The 18,939-nt window shown below is 42.0% G+C and overlaps 1 protein-coding gene across 4 annotated transcripts in view; it reads left to right on the top strand.

Annotated features, from left to right (window-relative positions):
• VCAN (versican) overlaps positions 1-10,017 on the top strand; it is a 102,199-nt gene extending 92,182 nt beyond the window's left edge. For all 4 annotated transcript variants that reach the window (XM_039696363.1, XM_039696362.1, XM_039696360.1 and 1 more), the window contains 3 exons: positions 5,502-5,646; positions 6,135-6,317; positions 7,161-10,017. In XM_039696363.1, coding sequence (XP_039552297.1) covers positions 5,502-5,646; positions 6,135-6,317; positions 7,161-7,291 — 459 coding nt within the window. In that variant the 3' untranslated portion in view covers positions 7,292-10,017. The remainder of the gene's footprint in view (positions 1-5,501; positions 5,647-6,134; positions 6,318-7,160) is intronic.
• The last annotated feature ends 8,922 nt before the right edge of the window (positions 10,018-18,939 follow it).

The following is an 18,939-nucleotide window of genomic DNA, read 5'->3' as shown; positions in this document are numbered from 1 at the left end:
CTTTCCTTGCAAGCTGCTGCATGGGACTAAAAAAGTTTTCCAATACATTCCATCTCTCTGTTACCAAAAAACCCAACCCCTGCAAGCGAAATCTTTTGCAGAAGTATTTAGCAAAGCTCCTCCTGGGAGTTTGTCTTGCTCACAGTGTGACTCAGTCATGGGGAGTGTTGGGTTCCTGCCTGGTCCAAACCCTGCCAGTTTCTCAAATCCTATGCAAATAAAACTCAGATTGGGATCTAAAGGGAAGCCATTCAAGCAGAACCTTAAAAAAAAAAAAATACCAGGATCACGACATGTGATTTTTGTGCTTACTTGTAGATAGATTTAAATATAGGAGCTGTCTTCAAATTGACTTGAGTTTCTCTCAGCAAAGACTTGTGCACATTCTTGGTCCCTCCTTCAGGCAATTATTTTAGCATCTGTCTGAATCTGCATGTGATCTTCCCTGTGATCATCCCCCTTAAGGCATGACCCATGCCTTTAAATCAAGGTTTGTGCTGAAACTCTCACTGAATGGAGTTTTTAATCTCAAGAATGTTTTTGGTGAGTTCTGTCAGTTTGCTTCCTTTCTTACAATTAAACAGAAAAATCCTCTGCAGGACTGGAGGGAGTTTTCCTGGAACAGAGCCTGCACTCTAAGAAAGCTTATAGTCTTTCCCATGTAAAAATGCATTTAAATACTAGGTCACCTTAATGGAAGTATCTCATACATTGCCAAATCTTCACAGAAATCTGGTTGGTTTCTTTCCTATGGAAAAGAAACACAATCCTGTTTAAACTTCCCAAGTGTCTCCTGTAACAGCATCAGTGCTGTTACACAGTCACAAATTGGGGTTTCCTGGACTGATGCATGTGCTCATTGTAACCTCGTGCTGATCTTGTTGAAGTTCAGCCACCGAGTAATTCCCGAGACTCACTGAAAGTGAGATGTAATTTTTACTTAAGCTGTCCAATTATAGCAACCCCCACAGTGAGGGATTCATTCAGGGCCTTTCCTGATAAAGATTTTTAAAGCTTTATCTGCTATTGTGTTGAAAAAAAAAATAAAGATAATTGTATTCCTGTTCTTATCAGAGCTATGGCAGGAGAAGAAAATGGTGACAGTAAGGTTTGCAGTGGTGGTTTCAGCTTAGTGATAAATACTAGGCAGGAAATGTTGCTTCACTTTCAGATGAAATGCTACAGAAAGTATCCAATCAGCCAGTCCCTACCTCTTCCATTGTTGATTTTTCTCCAATTTGCCTCATTAGTCTTGCACTAAGGAGGAATCAGATAAGGAAGTAGCCAGAAGGAAAGAAAATAAAAATCACAACAGCAAGCTCCAAAAAGTGCCAAGACAGATTTGTTAAGACAGCTTAGTTAAACATGCTGAAAACATGTTTCCTTTCCCCAGAAGGAAAAGCCTTAACCTGTAAATCTAAATAGATGTATTTCAAGTCAATGATTTCCTAGATTCAGTCCTATACAGAAGATTATTGGCCTTTACACAATACCGAGGTCAGGCAGTAAAGTTTTTTTTGGCACCAGTGCTTTTTTATTGTGCTTCCTTAAACTCAATGCTTGCTGGCTATTTTGGAATGCAAAATCCAAGTGATTGATCTCAGGCACTTGATGAGCCTTTTGGAGATAAGGGCTGAAATTTCCAAAGGAGTGTCTCAAAGCTAAGATACTCCTGGATCCACCCGGGCAGTGCAAGCACCTGAAAGAGCTGAGTGGATTACCCATTAGTAAGGAAATGAGCCCGTCAAGAAAGGCTGCTTATCTGAGATTTTAAATAACAAATCTCCCACCAGGTGGGACCTTGTCCATGATGGGAAGATTATACCCCTTCTGTTTAATTACCAGCCATCTGAATGTGAATAGATAGTGACTGGCTAATAAAGTTTTCTGCTTTACAGCTCTTGCTGTAGTCCTGGCCTTTTTAGCTCATTTCATGTGACAAGCCAGCCTGCCACCCAACAGGACTGTGAGTTTATGCAGTGCCATATTAGGAAATCCTTCCCAAAAATGTGGAACTTAATAAAACGTCCTCATGGGCTTTTGAAGCCATCATATCCAAACTCCTCCTGTGAGGCAAGAGAATAGATTTTTTTTCCCCTGTTTTATGGGCTGTGAGTGGCCAGCCAAGTGCATTATCTAGTTCCACGTAGGAAGCCTGAAGAGCTGAATCCCAACTCAGCTCCAGCTCTAAGTCATGGACCATCCACACTCTGCAGGAAAATTTACAAGGCCTTTTAGCAGAGAAGGCCAGAACAAATAAATCCAGTGTGACAGAGAAGGCTTTGATTTCAACAATAAAACCAAAAAAGTACAAGTAAGATCAACTAATTACAACAGTATAATTAAAAGCAGAAAGAATATAAACTCCACTTCTCATCCTGAAGTGATGGTCAAGGACCAAAGGAAGGTACAGGGACCAAATCCCTGTCCCTGGGACTAGGTCCTGGCTATACAGGAATCAGGTTTTTCAGGAAAAGTCCCAACCACCCTGCCATCGAGGATGTTGAGAGCTTTGCAGAGTGGGTGGTGCAGTGGTGTCTGCCTGAGCCTGAGGTCAGTGCTTGATCAAAGATGGGTTGTGGTAAAGAACACAGAGAATAAAAAATTTCAGCCCATTTTGGTATCAGTTGGACAGGACTTGGAACAACCTGTTCTGATGGAAGGTGTCCCTGCCCATGGCAGGGGGTGGCACTGGATGATTTTAAAGGTTCCTTTCAACCCAAACCATGCTGAGATTCTCTAGTTGCTCTGGACCTCCCTCTCCACAGCCACCTCAGCTGCAGGAGAAGTGTGGCCAGACAAACCTCCTCTGAGGGACATTTTGTGCCTTGTACATAATTAAGATTTTAGTCCAGAAGTGTGCATTCTGGAAGTGCTTTGCATTTTAATACAGAGAAAAAAATCATGTCTGTTGCAGTAATGTTGCTTAAAAAACAGAGTAGTGATGGTTTTTAGGTCACTCTGTGCAATTATCCAGTGTCAATATTTCTGATAAGGACTAAACACCTCACAACAACTCTTCTTCCATGTATTCATCAAGTATTTGATGCTATTTAGGTTTTGTCTTATGAATGATACAGCCGAGAGCATTGCCAAAGGTCTTTTCCCATTAATTTTTTGCTGATATGTGTTTACTGGAGATGGTGCAATCACCCAGATCTACACCAGTGGAAACCAGATTCATGCCTATGCTCATGCAAAGATCCATTCCATAAGAGAAATGCCAAATATTAACTTTATTTGTCGAGTAGTCTATTCCACTCAAACTGTGAGAATCTCCTTGTATCATTGCCCCATTATCAGTGTCTAAATAAGGAACTGGAAAACTACAGAAGGGCTGGGTGGGGACCTAAGAAAGCAATTCAGCAGTCTGGAACTTCCTCTGCTAAGCAATTCTGGCACCAGACCCAGGCCAAATCAGAGCTCCTCAGCCAAAATAAATCTGTGCAATGACGATATCAGATGTGAGGTAACAGCAAGTCATGCTGGAGGATATCAGACATTCCTGAACAAACCGCAGGGCCTAGATGTAACACTTTGCCACTACACTGCAGCCCTGCCAGCTAAGCAAACACAAATTTTGGAGTCATTTTGGCAAGGCAAGAGCATACGGAGTCTGTGTGCTGAGGGTGGGAGCTGGCAGGCTGCTGAGCACCTCCAGCTCACACGCCCCCAATAGCCACTAAATATCCTTCATTCCCACACTCTCATCCCTGTGGAAGCAAGCAGCCCTGCAGTATTATTTCCACAAGAAACAGCTGCAAGGCTTGCTGAAATCTTTCCTTGGCTCTCAGGACATTATTGATGAAACTTTCTGCCACTAGCCTTACAGTTTTCTTTAATTTTTGTCTCTATGCACGTGTTGTTGAAAGCAAATGGATCCTAAACTTGAGTAAATTAATTGGTGTGCACTGTAATTTAGGACTGTTAAACACTGAAAAGTTGAGATGGAGTTAATTTAGTTCCAGCTGAAAAGGGGGATGTTTTATTAGAGGTAATAAATTCAGTGCAGAACAAATGTATTCAGACTGTGCTGGTTAAATTGCCTGGTTAATTAAAACCTATGATGGGTAAGATGACACATGGCAGGCAAAGGTTAAGTATTTAACTCATTTTCCTTTCATAATTTGATTCATTGTAAGGTAAATACTACTTGTGTGGGGTATGTTAACTTTATTTCTAAAATGTGTTCACCCAGGCAATGAATAGGGGTTATTTCACAAAGTTAAGAAAATAGAAAACTAAACTTTTATGACATTTGTACAGGCCAGCTCTAGTCAGAAAAATGTAAGCACTGAGGACAATATAAGCACTGCAGAAACTGTGTCATTTTGCCCATACAAGGGGCTAGCTGCCTGGTTAATGTCTGGCACTTATGTGAATTCCAGTTCTTACAGATAGCTATTTTTACCCTTCCTTAAATTCTGCCTGGAGTGACACAACAGAAATCCAGTCGAAAATCGAAAATAGTTAGGAGTGGTTTGCAAATATTCTCTCACTTTTCTTGCCATAACATTATGCAAATTCAGATTCCTGTGCTTTGTTTGGGGTCAAAGTGAGGGATGGTCTCACCTCTGCTGGCTGCCAGGACAGGAGGCTAAATGTCCCCTGAAAAAAACTGCTGCACGAGTTTCAATCAGTCTGACAAAAGTGTTGCTACTTTTCCTGCTGGGTGATTGTTAAAACAGACCAAATCCTTGCAAATTTTCACCCAAAAATGTGCTGGTATTTCACAGCCATTTGAAGGTTATTTTGTGAGTTTTTGTTTGTCTGCCTGTTTCGCACATACCAAACTCATATTTCTACTTCTAAATGTACTGCATTTTGAAGAAACACTTTCTGCTGTTATTCATATATTTTCATAGATGTCTGAGGCTGGTTTCTCAACAGAGGGCAGAATTTGAATCAGCATTTCTAAAATTGAGAAGCTGCAGTCTGGGCTCAGACTGCCACCTAGCATTTGTAGTTGAAACACCAATCTCCAGTGGTTTTGGGGGGCCACATCCTGACTCTTTCACTCATGTTGCACCTAATTCTGCATGTCATCCCTGTGGAATGACTTCATTAACTGAATGAAATCATCCAGTGCCATAAATAATCCAAGTCTGGGAAGTTAGTCTGTAATTTCTCACTTGGTAGATGTGCTCTAATGAGGGTCATGGCATATTTACTCTATTTTCTTGCATCATAACTTCATGATATTTATGTAGGAAAGAGTATTTTTGACACACTTAGGATCCAGTTTTGCTTCTGTCGCTTTGTTTTCTTCACCTGACATTAGTTTACAGTAAATGAGAAATTAGGCCAGAATACTTTTCCCCTTGAGATAATCTTCAAAATAGTGGGAAGATATTATAAATCTACCTTTGTTTAGCCCACTCTTAGCAGCCTGAATCAAACAGCTGAGATTGCTTTTCGCCACAGGAGGTATCATGTGCTCTTTTGTTAATGTGAACATTCTGCAGCACTGGGAATGATGGTTTTGCTTCTCTTTTCTGCAGCAATATGAGAACTGGAGACCAAACCAGCCAGACAGCTTCTTTTCTGCTGGAGAAGACTGTGTTGTTATAATCTGGCATGAGAACGGGCAGTGGAATGACGTCCCGTGCAATTACCACCTCACTTATACCTGCAAGAAAGGAACAGGTACAAACTGTGCAGTGACAAAAACATAATTTGCTAAATTGCCATTCAGTACTTTTTGCCATCAAGGTTCTATGGACCTTGATGGATCCATCAGTTTTCAGTCCTTTTGAACATGTCATTGAGGATGACATGAAGAGTCCTGAAAAAATGACTTTTTCCTTAAATGCTTGTAGTAACCTCACTGGTTTTCAGGTTTCTTTGTGTGAGTATCCCAATTTTTTGGCTTGAATTTATGTTTAAAATTTAAACCAGAAAGGCAGCACTGACCACAATATCTGCCATTTTCCAATTTACAACACTATTATTTTTGGTTTACAATACTAGGGATCTACAGGGCAGACTGATGCCCCTGTCCTTGTCTGGATGTTCCTTTGGGAGCCCAGCTGAGCTCCCTTGTCACCCTCCCTTAGCCAGGGCTCAGAGGTCACTCCCAGCTCAAATTGGGCTCACAAACCAAAGGTTTGGGTCATGCTCTCTCTTCCTTCCAGTGGCTTGTGGCCAGCCTCCTGTCGTGGAAAATGCAAAGACCTTTGGGAAGATGAAGCCTCGTTATGAGATCAACTCCCTCATCAGATACCACTGCAAGGATGGCTTCATCCAGCGCCACATCCCGACCATCCGCTGCCAGGGGAACGGACGATGGGATATGCCCAAAATTACTTGCATGAATCGTGAGTTCTCTGGAAGAAAACCACTGGCAAATCAGAAACAGCGGGCTAGTTTAAGATTAATAAGTAATGAATGTGTATTTTAAGAGAGGAGCAAGTCTGGCAGGACAGATTGTGGTGAAAAAACACCAAGCATCCAAAACTAATGGAAATTTTCCTCCTCTCTGTCTACTGATGCCTTGGAGTGGCTGCCAAGAGCAGAGGCTGGATAAGATTAAGAGAATAAAGTGGGTATTGATTAAAGACCTTCATTAGGTACACTTGGGCTGTCAGAAGCCTCCCAGACACTACACCCAAAATGGATAATGGTCATGAGTTTTTCAGGCAATTATAAGTTTGGTCCATTTGCATTTCAGAGGTTAATTCTCCAATTCCAGCCTCAGGTACTGAAGTCATTTACCCCCAGTTTGCTCCCCTCAATTCACTTTTGTTTATACTTTTGGGGCCTGAGGCAGTCCTCAGGCCTACAGGAGTTGTGTTGTCTGTCCAAAATGTGAAGACAGTAACTAAGACTCTCTATGGAGTTTAGAGTTATGCTCTAGAGCAGTGCAGGATTTGAAAAACACAGAGGCTGAAATCTGAAGGCATCATTCCAGAAGGCATTAAGATTATTTTAAAGTCAGAAGAAAATCCTGGAATCAACAGGTTCCTAATAATGCTAATGACTCTTTCTGCAGCTGTGTGGGTATGCCTGCAACACTGCCACAGCTCCAGTTAATCATTTGTTTACCCTCTAATTAACCAAGAACAAACGCAACTGTGTTGTGAAGTGTAGCCAGCCCATTCACAGTTCAATTTTAAATCCATTTCCCTTTTTTTTCCCCTCCTTCTCCCTTCTCTCTGCAGCCTCCACATACCAAAGGACTTACTCTAAGAAATACTACTACAAACACTCCTCATCGGGCAAGGGGACGTCGTTAAACTCCTCCAAGCACTACCACCGCTGGATCAGGACGTGGCAGGACTCGAGGCGCTGAGAGCTAAATGGTGAATTGGGGATGTCCACCATTTCAGCCAAAGTCATAACTTTCTGTGCCTTTTTCTATCACTTATAGGAGTATTATCGAAATCGTTTTGAAACTACGGACTGCAGTATTCACGGCGCGTTTTGCAAAAAAAAAAAAAAGGAAAAAAATAAAAAATTACGGTGTTTATCAGAAAATTTAAGAAATAAATAAAAAAAGAGGAGAAGTGCTTATGGGGATAAAAGGAAACCATTTCCAGCCTATAAAGATTATTAGTTTTCTATATGCCATCAGTGTGGACCATTTTATGATATGTACCAGCCTTCTGCAATATTTAAACAGCTCAATCTTAGCACCAATGAAAATGTAAATAAGATGATTTTAATGTTGTTTGACTGTGTGTTGTTTTTAAAATCCTGTATATAAAATGAAAAGTCACACTAATTTCAGGCATATTTATGGTTAGAACGGCCTCAGAGGTCTTCAGTCATTTATGACGTTGTTTCTGTGTTGTTTACCTAGGCTGGAAATGGTTGAAATAAAGACTTCACTGACTGAAATTTGCAATTATCAGGTGAAGATAAACACACAAGTGACATGATTTTTTTTTTTTTTTTCCTAATGGGAGCTGTGCCAATTCCCACCCACCCAAGGTACAGTTTGTGTCCCAGGAGATGAAAAGTTTAGACAGAGCACATAAAAGTGGCACGAAGCATGAATTAGGGACTGCAATATGGAACGTTTTTTCTGCTCTCCATTCCAGCTTCAGCACACGTGAGAAAGGACTGTGTGGAGGAGTTGTGTATGACAAGGAGAGCCTGTAAAATTCCAAGTGCTAATACATTAACTCTATCAACCAGGGCCACTTTTTTTTTGTTTGTTTTGTTTTGGTTTTTTTTGTTTGTTTGTTTTTTCAAGAAGAGAAAAAAAGGAAACAAGGAAAAAAATTACTTTCATGATATTAACCACAAGGTCTATATTACAGGTCTCTGCATTCTAAAATGGAGGTAGACCTGGTGTTTGGGGGATTTTTTTTTTGTAGAAAACAAACAAAAATCAAAAAAGTAAATAATTTTGTATATATAACCATTTTTTAATCTTTTTATAAAGTAATGAATGTTTGTGTATGAATGCTGCAGCTGTGAAGCGTACATAAATAAATGAAGTAAGCCATACTGATTTAATTTATTGGATGTTATTTTACCCACTCAAAAAAGATTCCAAGAGCTCACCAGTGCAGTATTAGCCCCTGAGCTCCACTTTTGGAACCATCTTTCAGTTCAGCTTGCTCTTTTTCTCCCGGAGAACAAAAATTCCTGCTAAACAGGATAATTTGTTGGCGGCTAGATGGGTGAGAGCTGTGCGCGACCCACAGAAGAATCAGGATCTTGGCTTTCTCTAAAGAAGTGTGTGCACAGATTGGTTCTAGGTTGTAGTTTGGTGCAGTGTGTGTATGTAGGAGTTGTCTGTTATGATTTCTTGCCCTGGGTCAGTGCCACCACTGACCTGGATGTGTACAGTGAGTGTAGGAGGTGGCGTTTGAAACGGCCTCTCCGCAGAAAGGACTGTTGTTCCTGCAAAGTGCCTTGCACACCTTTGGGCACAGGACAAAAGAAAATAGTGGAAAAAAAAAGTTTAAAAAAAAGTTTAAAAAAAAGGGAAAAAAACTAATAACAGTTAAAAAAAACCCCGCGAAGATAAAGTTCCTTAGGATGTACCTTTTAAAGTAACTTGGAAAACACACAAGGCGCGAGGTTTACGCCTCTGTGTTCACATGGGGTTGTGATGGGGACAAAAAAACTGAGAGGGAAAGGAGAAAAATTGAAACCCAGCCACCAGGGCAGAGCTGCCCGTGGAGTGACCTTGCCACAGCTGAAACCAGAGTTCAGACAGCATCCCCTGGCCCTGAGGAATGGCAGAGGCTGCTCCCCAGCCTTGTGGCAGGACCTCCTTGTGTTGGCCGGTCTGTTCCCCACCCCTCACCCCCAAACAATGCACATAATACTTTTCTCTATTTATATTATTATCTTGTATAGTGTATAATGTGAATGTCTGGGGTTTGTTTTTTTTGGTTTTTTTTTTTTTTTGTGAATGAAAGTCTAAAATCTTTGTAACTTTTATATCTGCTTCTGTTTCACCAAAGAAACAAGGTTTTGCTATACTGTGACTTGTCTTGTTATTGCATGTCTTCCTGTTTAAATCTATGCAATGTGATTTTTTTCATATGAATACAACTAGACTGTCAGGTACTTCACAATTACCATGGGCTTGATCAAGTGCCCACTGGAGTCAAAGAGTCAGCTGGCTGAACTTTAGTAGGTGCTGGATTTGACTTTATATGAGCAGCTTTAGGGGATATTTTAAGATATACATTGTATGTTTTGAAGTTGATTATTGCTTGTAAAAGTCAAGGTTCTGTTCATAAATATACACGAATCTACACATCACTTCCTTGTACCAGAAACACACAGAGCAGAAAATATATTTTAACACTTTGCAAACTTTCTCACCATATGTATAAAAAAACCCTGCATAGATTTGTTGTTTTCTTGTCTACTTGTTGGATTTAACAATGTTGTAAGACATTCAGATAACATTGTGATTGTAGTTTTAATTAGGTTAGATTCAGTGCTTATATTGATTTTTTTTCACCTCCTTCTATTACGCATAATAAAATAGGTCTGACATTCCTTATTAAAAAAAAAAAAAAAAACAACAAAAAAAACCACTTAAAAAAACCTGTCACCCATGCTTGTTTATTTAGATAGGAATAACAAAGTTATTCAGCTGTGGAGAATTGTTATAATACTGATGCAAACCCCAAAATGTTTCTGTACCAACACCCTGCAAAATGCACACACCTGTGTCACAGGTGCTCTGCTGTGAGGCCAAGGTGCTTCCATGGCAAATGCCATCATTCCTTCACCTGGAGCATCCCTGAACTCAGCCTGGGGAACAGTGCTGGGGCTGGAGTGGAGGGATAGAAGACAAAACCAGAGGTGTCACAAGGGCCTGGAGTGCCAGGACAAAAGGAGATGGCTTCAAACTGCCAGAGGGCAGGGCTGGGATCTTGGAAATTGGGAATTGTTCCCTAGCAGGGTGGGCAGGCCCTGGCACAGAGCAGCTGGGGCTGCCCCTGGATCCCTGGCAGTGCCAAAGGCAGGCTGGACACTGGGGCTGGAGCAGCCTGGCACAGGGGAAGGTGTCCCTGCCATGGCTGGGGTGGCTCTGGGTGATATTTAAGGCCCTTTTCAACCCCTACTATTCTGTGGTTCTGTGATCTCAATGCAGGTTTTGCATTTTTCCTGCCCATGACAGTCTCTGCAGAGTACCCAGTGCTGCTCTGAACATCCTCCTGTCCCTTCAGGTACCAACAGAATTCCTGGGGTGCACCCCACAGGGCAGAGGTCAGCCAGGACAACTCCTTCGGGACACCTCAAACAGCAGGAGAAGGTGCTAGCTGGGGCACAAATTCAGGTTTTGCAGCTACACTCTAACAGATGCACAACTTCAGGAAATTAGATGGAGACATCCCCATGATGGCAGAACTTTTTATTGGGATCTCCAGCCTGAGACATCCCCACTCATCAGAGGCTGGGGATGGAGGAGCCCTGCAGGAGGAAACACAAGTCCTGGAATTGCAGCAGTGGGGCCAGCAGGATGCAGGCAAGCTGGCTGCCAGTGGAAAGGATTGCTGCCAAGAGGGCTTTGGCATCAGGAATTGCTTTGCCAGGGCAGTGGCTGGAGGAACATTGAGGATCACCACGTGGGTATGGTTAAGGTCACAGTCAAACCTTTTTCCAAGAAAAAAAATTATTTGTTTCTGTAGGTGACAACTCTGCCCTGAGCACAAGCAGAGAGCATCCCCGGGCCATGGGAGTTGAAACAGCTGGTGCAGAAAGAAAAATCCATTCTTTTCCAGAGAAAACACACAACTTGCGTTATTGATTTTAAGCAGTGATATGTGCAGGACTCCATGAGCACATTGTTCTTCCTGATGAATGATGAAAAACACACAAACAATGCTTGGAGGAAACATGGACAAGAGCTTGAAGGCCACACAAAGCTGTTAGCATGGCAGAGAAAAGAAGTAAGGACAGAAACATCATCCAGAAAAAGGATTTCAGCCCTCCAGCAGCAGACCTGGAAGGAAGCTTAGGGGCTTGCACAGTCCAATTTTATGGCAAATTTTTTATTCCATAGCAAATAAATATTTCCATGTGGGGAAGCCATCAGCTGTTGGTGCAGTAGAGGCTCAGTCGCTGTGTAAATGCTGATAGAACAGAGAAGCAGAACCTTGAGTCCTACAAGTGAGGAATTTACTGCTGGGGCAGGAATGGATTGGTGACAGTACCAAGATGCCTCCAGATTTGCAGATTCCAAAAGGTGGGACAAATGAAATGAAGCTGAAAATTGGCCCAGCAGCCATTTCTTCAGCCAATTTCTGTGGTGGTTGGAGGAGAAAGTAAAAGGCAGACAAGCACTGTTGGTGGTCCTCCATGGATGCAGCAGTGTAAGGAGCAAGGCTGCTGGGATTAAGCTCTGGAAGTTGCATCATGCAGTGGTGAGCAGCCCCCTGGCAGTAAAACTCCTTTTTGAGACAGGAGGGCAATCAGTTTAGGGAAGGGAATAAATGGTGTGGTTGTCTCTGGTAGCAGGAGAATGGCAGGAATTTGGGTCCTGTGTTTTTTACAGTCTTCGAGGTGATAATTGCACGTATTGCTCCTACTTGGTAGGGAAAAAGAGCAAAGCAGAGGTTTGGCACAGGTCACACAAAAAGATCTGTGGCAGACCTGAGTGTTCACTAAAGGCCCTGTTCTTCCACAGGTTTGAAAAAAATCAAAAGAGGAAAAAGAAAAAAATTTACTTTTCTAAGCAGGTGATGGAAGATTTAATTGCAAAAGGCATCAGGATGCCAGTTTACTCTTTTCAGAGTTAGAACAAACATTGGGCTCACCCAAGTACCATGACTTTGTCAAAATAAATATTCTTAATAAGCTTGGGGAAGGAGGAAGAAGCACCAGATATTGCTGATGGTGCTGTTTGCTTGCTGGATGAGGAATCCCTTTGGTTCCCCCTGATGGGAACTTCTTCCACCTCTGCTTAAACCAGGGCAGCTTCCAGATGTACTGGAATCCTTAGCATGGATCCAAAATCCAGGAATTGAAAGGATCTTGGTTTACCAAAGATCAAAAAATCTGACCAAGGACCAAAAATTCCAAAATAGATGGACTTTTTTAGTACACAGCAAGGTAACATCCCCTGTGCCTCCCAAAACTGCATTTCCACAGGAACATGTGCTCTGCTAACAAAAAATGTGGATTTTGGTGAATTTCAAACCATGCTGCAGCTAGACTGACATTTGCAGCTTGAAAACAGCTGTTGGCAAAAGGCTGAAATGCCAGAACTTCCCCTTTGCTTTTAAAAGAAATTAAGATATTTTCCTCTCATCAGCCTGAACAGGTTGTACTGGTTTTCTCAGTCCTTTCAGTTTATAAAGAGAACTCATCTCCCTTATCCCTGCAAGAGGATCTGGTGCAAAGTTCTGTCCCCTTGCACTGTGCCACCACCACAGATCAGGGGATGAGGATTTAAGGGGAAAGATTTGGAATACTCATTTTCTCCCCCATGTTCTTCCTGTGCCCTGGCTCACTCCCTGTGGAAAACCTTTCCATGCTGATGTTTTCTGAGGCAGAGTAACAAAGGTGAAAATCATCAGAAAATAATGCTTTTGTGAAAGGGAATTCTGATGGCAGAGATGAAAATGCAGGAAGGGGGATGGGAGGAAAAGTTTGTGGCTATGGATTTGGAAATGGAAAATCAATCTGGGCAAGTTTTGTATTAGGTGGGAATTTGAGTTTATGGCAATGAATTTAGACCAAGCAGACAGTGACATCCCCAGGAAATGCACATCAGTAGAGCATCTATATTTGGCAAAAAGCATATGCTATTTTAATTTTTGAAAAACTGGCCTAAATGTGTTTGTTTTTAGTGGTAGTTTTTGTTTGCATTCCATAGGGATAGGAGTTTTTTTGAGAAGAAGCTGCGTCAATCCTTCAGGACCTTTTCTTTAAGACGAGACCCTTTGGCCCATGTTTGCTCAAGTGGGCAACACTTCCTGTCACTCTCTAGTCCTTGAAAATTGTTAGGAGCAGATGTTTGCCCTTGTAAATTCAGACATTTGAGTTTAAAATGAGAGGCTGTGTGAACACAGGGATTGCCAAGTTGAAGTGGCATTAACTAATCATTAATAAGCGATATTGCTGCAGTGAAGTGTCTTCTAAAGACAAAAGCTTTGGACATCCAGCATCACTTAATGCTGCTCGTGGGAGTGGAGTGGGAGATTCTTCCTGAAGAAGAGACCCCAGATGTGAAAGTCAAGGAGAAATTTGGGGTTTAGACTACTTTTGAGATTCGCAATGTGCTGGATACTGTCTAGCTGGATTGGCCCCAAACCAGGGGACAGATACCCACTTGATTTGGGATGTGAAATGCCCAGTTTCACACCTCTGAGCTGTTTCATGGCAAGCACAGCTAACAGTCTGATCTACCTGCACAGCTTGTGGAGGGTTTTGGGGTCACCTTGGGAGCTACTCCTGTGTTCCTTAACCTTGGGCCACAGCAGCACCGAGGTCTAATGCAAACCTTGTCTACCCCTCTCCCTCAAACCCACTGCTGGCACTTTTTAGTGAGGGAAAATAATTTTTTCTGCATTCTTTGCTTCTTTTCTGCCAAGGTTAGGATTAAATCACAAGATGATATTTTGTGCTCAGACTCAGATGTTTATTAGTTCCTATCTCTGTGGCAATCTCACAGACTGAGTTCTATAGCACTTCACTCTGATGAACTAAAAATGGAGCCCCATCTCTCTCTCTCTTCAAGGCCTTTTGAGGATAAACTGTCCAAATAAGAAATGACGCCTAAATTATTTTTACTTTTAACCCAATAACCAACCACCCATGGCCCCCAATGGGGACTTTTTATCCAATTACACAAAACCACCCAAACCCATGGAGAAGAAGGAGAAAAAGAAGGTAAGATCTGGTGCAAAGTTCTGTCCCCTTGCACTGTGCCACCACCACAGATCAGGGGATGAGGATTTAAGGGGAAAGATTTGGAATACTCATTTTCTCCCCCATGTTCTTCCTGTGCCCTGGCTCACTCCCTGTGGAAAACCTTTCCATGCTGATGTTTTCTGAGGCAGAGTAACAAAGGTGAAAATCATCAGAAAATAATGCTTTTGTGAAAGGGAATTCTGATGGCAGAGATGAAAATGCAGGAAGGGGGATGGGAGGAAAAGTTTGTGGCTATGGATTTGGAAATGGAAAATCAATCTGGGCAAGTTTTGTATTAGGTGGGAATTTGAGTTTATGGCAATGAATTTAGACCAAGCAGACAGTGACATCCCCAGGAAATGCACATCAGTAGAGCATCTATATTTGGCAAAAAGCATATGCTATTTTAATTTTTGAAAAACTGGCCTAAATGTGTTTGTTTTTAGTGGTAGTTTTTGTTTGCATTCCATAGGGATAGGAGTTTTTTTGAGAAGAAGCTGCGTCAATCCTTCAGGACCTTTTCTTTAAGATGAGACCCTTTGGCCCATGTTTGCTCAAGTGGGCAACACTTCCTGTCACTCTCTAGTCCTTGAAAATTGTTAGGAGCAGATGTTTGCCCTTGTAAATTCAGACATTTGAGTTTAAAATGAGAGGCTGTGTGAACACAGTGATTGCCAAGTTGAAGTGGCATTAACTAATCATTAATAAGCGATATTGCTGCAGTGAAGTGTCTTCTAAAGACAAAAGCTTTGGACATCCAGCATCACTTAATGCTGCTCGTGGGAGTGGAGTGGGAGATTCTTCCTGAAGAAGAGACCCCAGATGTGAAAGTCAAGGAGAAATTTGGGGTTTAGACTACTTTTGAGATTCGCAATGTGCTGGATACTGTCTAGCTGGATTGGCCCCAAACCAGGGGACAGATACCCACTTGATTTGGGATGTGAAATGCCCAGTTTCACACCTCTGAGCTGTTTCATGGCAAGCACAGCTAACAGTCTGATCTACCTGCACAGCTTGTGGAGGGTTTTGGGGTCACCTTGGGAGCTACTCCTGTGTTCCTTAACCTTGGGCCACAGCAGCACCGAGGTCTAATGCAAACCTTGTCTACCCCTCTCCCTCAAACCCACTGCTGGCACTTTTTAGTGAGGGAAAATAATTTTTTCTGCATTCTTTGCTTCTTTTCTGCCAAGGTTAGGATTAAATCACAAGATGATATTTTGTGCTCAGACTCAGATGTTTATTAGTTCTTATCTCTGTGGCAATCTCACAGACTGAGTTCTATAGCACTTCACTCTGATGAACTAAAAATGGAGCCCCATCTCTCTCTCTCTTCAAGGCCTTTTGAGGATAAACTGTCCAAATAAGAAATGACGCCTAAATTATTTTTACTTTTAACCCAATAACCAACCACCCATGGCCTGCAATGTGGACTTTTTATCCAATTACACAAAACCACCCAAACCCATGGAGAAGAAGGAGAAAAAGAAGGTAAGGAAGGAGAAGAAGGAGGTGAAGAAGAAGGTGAAGAAGAAGGACCAGCCTTTGCCCTAAAACCTCCACCTTGCCTTATAGATGTCATTATATTCTGAAACCTTAAACTCTGAGTTTCCCACCATGTGGTTTCACACGCTTCTATCCAAACTCCACACCCACGATCCCAGCTCTATCATTCCATTTTGGAAGCCTTCTCCACAGCCTCAGGTCAATGCAGTGTTCTCCTGGGGGTCAGTGCCTGGCAGCACAGAAAGTCTGAAATTCTCAGCACCCAGGGTTCCAACACCCTACATCACTCAGAGAAGGTTTACATCAGGTATTAGTAACAATTTCTACACCGAAAGGATTGTCCAACCCCATGGAGCACTCCAGGCTGGGCAGAGGGGCTGGGAAGCTGGGACAGGCCCTGGGGGGCTGTGGCAGCAGCTGGACAAAGCCCAGGGGTGCCCAGGCGGCCAAGAGCCGATGGCCCCTGGGCTGTGTGTGGCTCTGCACAGCTCCTGCCAGGAGGGGACAGCCGGGGGGTCGGGCTGTGCTCCCAGGAACAGGGACAGGAGCAGAGGGAACGGCCTCAGGCTGGGCCAGGGCAGGCTCAGGGTGGGCACAGCAGGAATTTCCCCATGGAAAGGGGGCTCAGGAACTGCCCTGGCACTGCCCAGGGGGGTCTGGAGTGCCCATCCCTGCAGGTGTCACCTGGAGGTGGCACTCAGAGCCCTGGGCTGGGGACAAGGTGGGGATGGGGCCCAGCTGGGACTCCATGGCCCGGGAGGGATTTTCCAACATCTCTGGCTCTGTGAAGTCACAGAATTCAAGCACAAGGAGGTGTTGTATGCAGCCTGTCCTTGAAAATGGGGAAAACCATCAAATTTAGCACAAACTTCAGAAACAGATTAGACACATCTATTAATGTGTTGCATATCTGATTCATGAGTCGGTGAGGAGGAGCTGGAGACTAGAGAGATATTATGAAAAGCTCATTTTCTGGGGTTAAGTTGTGGCAGATATTAGTGAGTGCCCTTCCAAGAGCAGCCTCTCCACATTCAAGAATGAGATAAACTCCAGGAAGAATTGAACAACAGGGATTTTATTCACAATTACAACATCTTTGACTTCACACATGAGGGAAAATTAATCCCATACAGCTGTGCCCAAGGGCAAAACATCTCTGGGTGAAACAGCCAGTGGGATGACAGCAGCAGAATGGAAATTTTGGCATTTTAAGGAGCTGTATCTCTCTGTTTTGTATCCTTCCTGTAGCTGCCTAACATCTGAGATACTCTCACTCAGAGAGCTGAACGTGAAAAATCTTTCTTTGTTTCCCTGTATTATTTATTTAAAAAATAAAACTACTTCCTGAAAACTCAGAAGTGAGACAAAAACCTCAGGAATAAAGGGAAGCTAATCAGGATTGTTTTCTCCCAAAATCTCAAGATGAAGAAAATACCTGAAGAGAAGAAATATTTTATATCTTTACAGAGAAATCACTGCCTTAAATATCATTCCTGTTGATGACAGATTCCCAAGTGACTAAGGGAATTTTAATTCCTGGGATTTTATCAAGATGTGGTTGAGTCTTGCAAACCTGTAGCATATATTCTTGTTCACTGATAATTAATATTGCTGTTCGGGTGTTGAAAGGAATGCTTTGGCTGCCTGCAATGCCAGTTTTATATCATTACCAGTTTTATGTGATCTGATCTGACATGGATCTGGGCCAGGAAGGAAAAAATACAATAGATTAAAGAATGATTGTACTAATTGCTAATCAGTGTACAAGCAATGGCCAAAAGCCATATTTTCTAAAGTATCATCCTGCAGGTAAATACCTACACCCAAGGATCCTGAGGAAATGCACCAATATAAGGAACTTGGTCTTACAAGATTCTAAACCTCCACACCCCTTGTTCTTCATTTGGATCTGGGCTTGTGCAAGCAAATTTCCAACACAAAATGTTTCAGCACACCTGAGATTTCAGGCTTTGCTCCAGCACTCCTTGTTGTCACAGAGTGTGTGATTTTGCAGTGTGATTAACATTAGGCCCAGAGGCAACATTTACCAATGAGAAGTCAAAAACAAATGGTGGGATTTCCATGGCTCCCCTCATTGTGTGTTCAGCAGCAAGCTCAGAATGGCAGGGTTGAAGCCCTGAACACCAACATCAGCAATGCCAAACACTCAGACAGAAAATGTGTCGTGAGGAAACTGTTTGCCATGAGCACAGGCCAATTTTTGGGTTCTAAATCTTCCTTTTAAGCCTGTGGAAGTGGCCCTGGGGGCTCCTGTGCCCATCCTTGCCTTTCAGCCCCCACCAGTGCCGGGAGCATCTTGAAATTCTCCCTCCCCTCATGGCTGCAGGTCAGGCTTTTCCCAGTTCTCCTCCCATGGTAACAACCACTCCTTTAATCTGTCAACACAAGGAAATGCTGGAATGTTACTGATTTAAAACTTTTTTTTTAAGGTTTTGCTAGGAAACCTTAAAAAAGGGTTTTTTTAGTTTTTTTAAAGGTTTTTTCATGTTTCTTTCCTCCTAGGAAACTACTAAGGCAAGCATTTCTGCTTTGTAACAAAGTCTGCATAGCCGAGTGTTTTGGAAAATCAATAAACCCCCCCAAATATTACAGGGCCTGTGGTGTAAGAGTTGAATCTGATGCCTTCATAATACACTGGAAAAAAACATCTTCTGTGGTGATAGGCAGACACAGGCACATTCAAAAGTCAAATTTGAGGCATAAAGGTTTGCAACAACTGTGGTGTGCATTTTACTAATGACTTTATAATGATAATAAAAACATCATCATACTAAAAATACTGAAATAATAAAATATAATAATGATAATAATGATGTGATAATAACAGTGATAATTATACATATAATGATGATAAAAATAATAACAACAACAACAATAATAATAATAATAACAATAATAATAATAATAATAGTAAGTAGTAGTAGTAGTAGTAATACTACTAGTAGTACTAGTAATGCAATATAATAATGATAATAATGATGTGATAATAACAGTGATAATTATACATATAATGATGATAAAAATAATAACAACAACAACAATAATAATAACAATAATAATAATAATAATAATAATAATAAT

The sequence above is a fragment of the Passer montanus genome, unplaced genomic scaffold (genome assembly GCF_014805655.1).
Source record: "Passer montanus isolate IOZ18808 unplaced genomic scaffold, ASM1480565v1 scaffold97, whole genome shotgun sequence".
Lineage (NCBI taxonomy): Eukaryota > Metazoa > Chordata > Aves > Passeriformes > Passeridae > Passer > Passer montanus.
The sequence above is the reverse complement of the archived record's forward strand: the minus strand, read 5'-3'. Positions and strand labels throughout refer to the sequence as shown.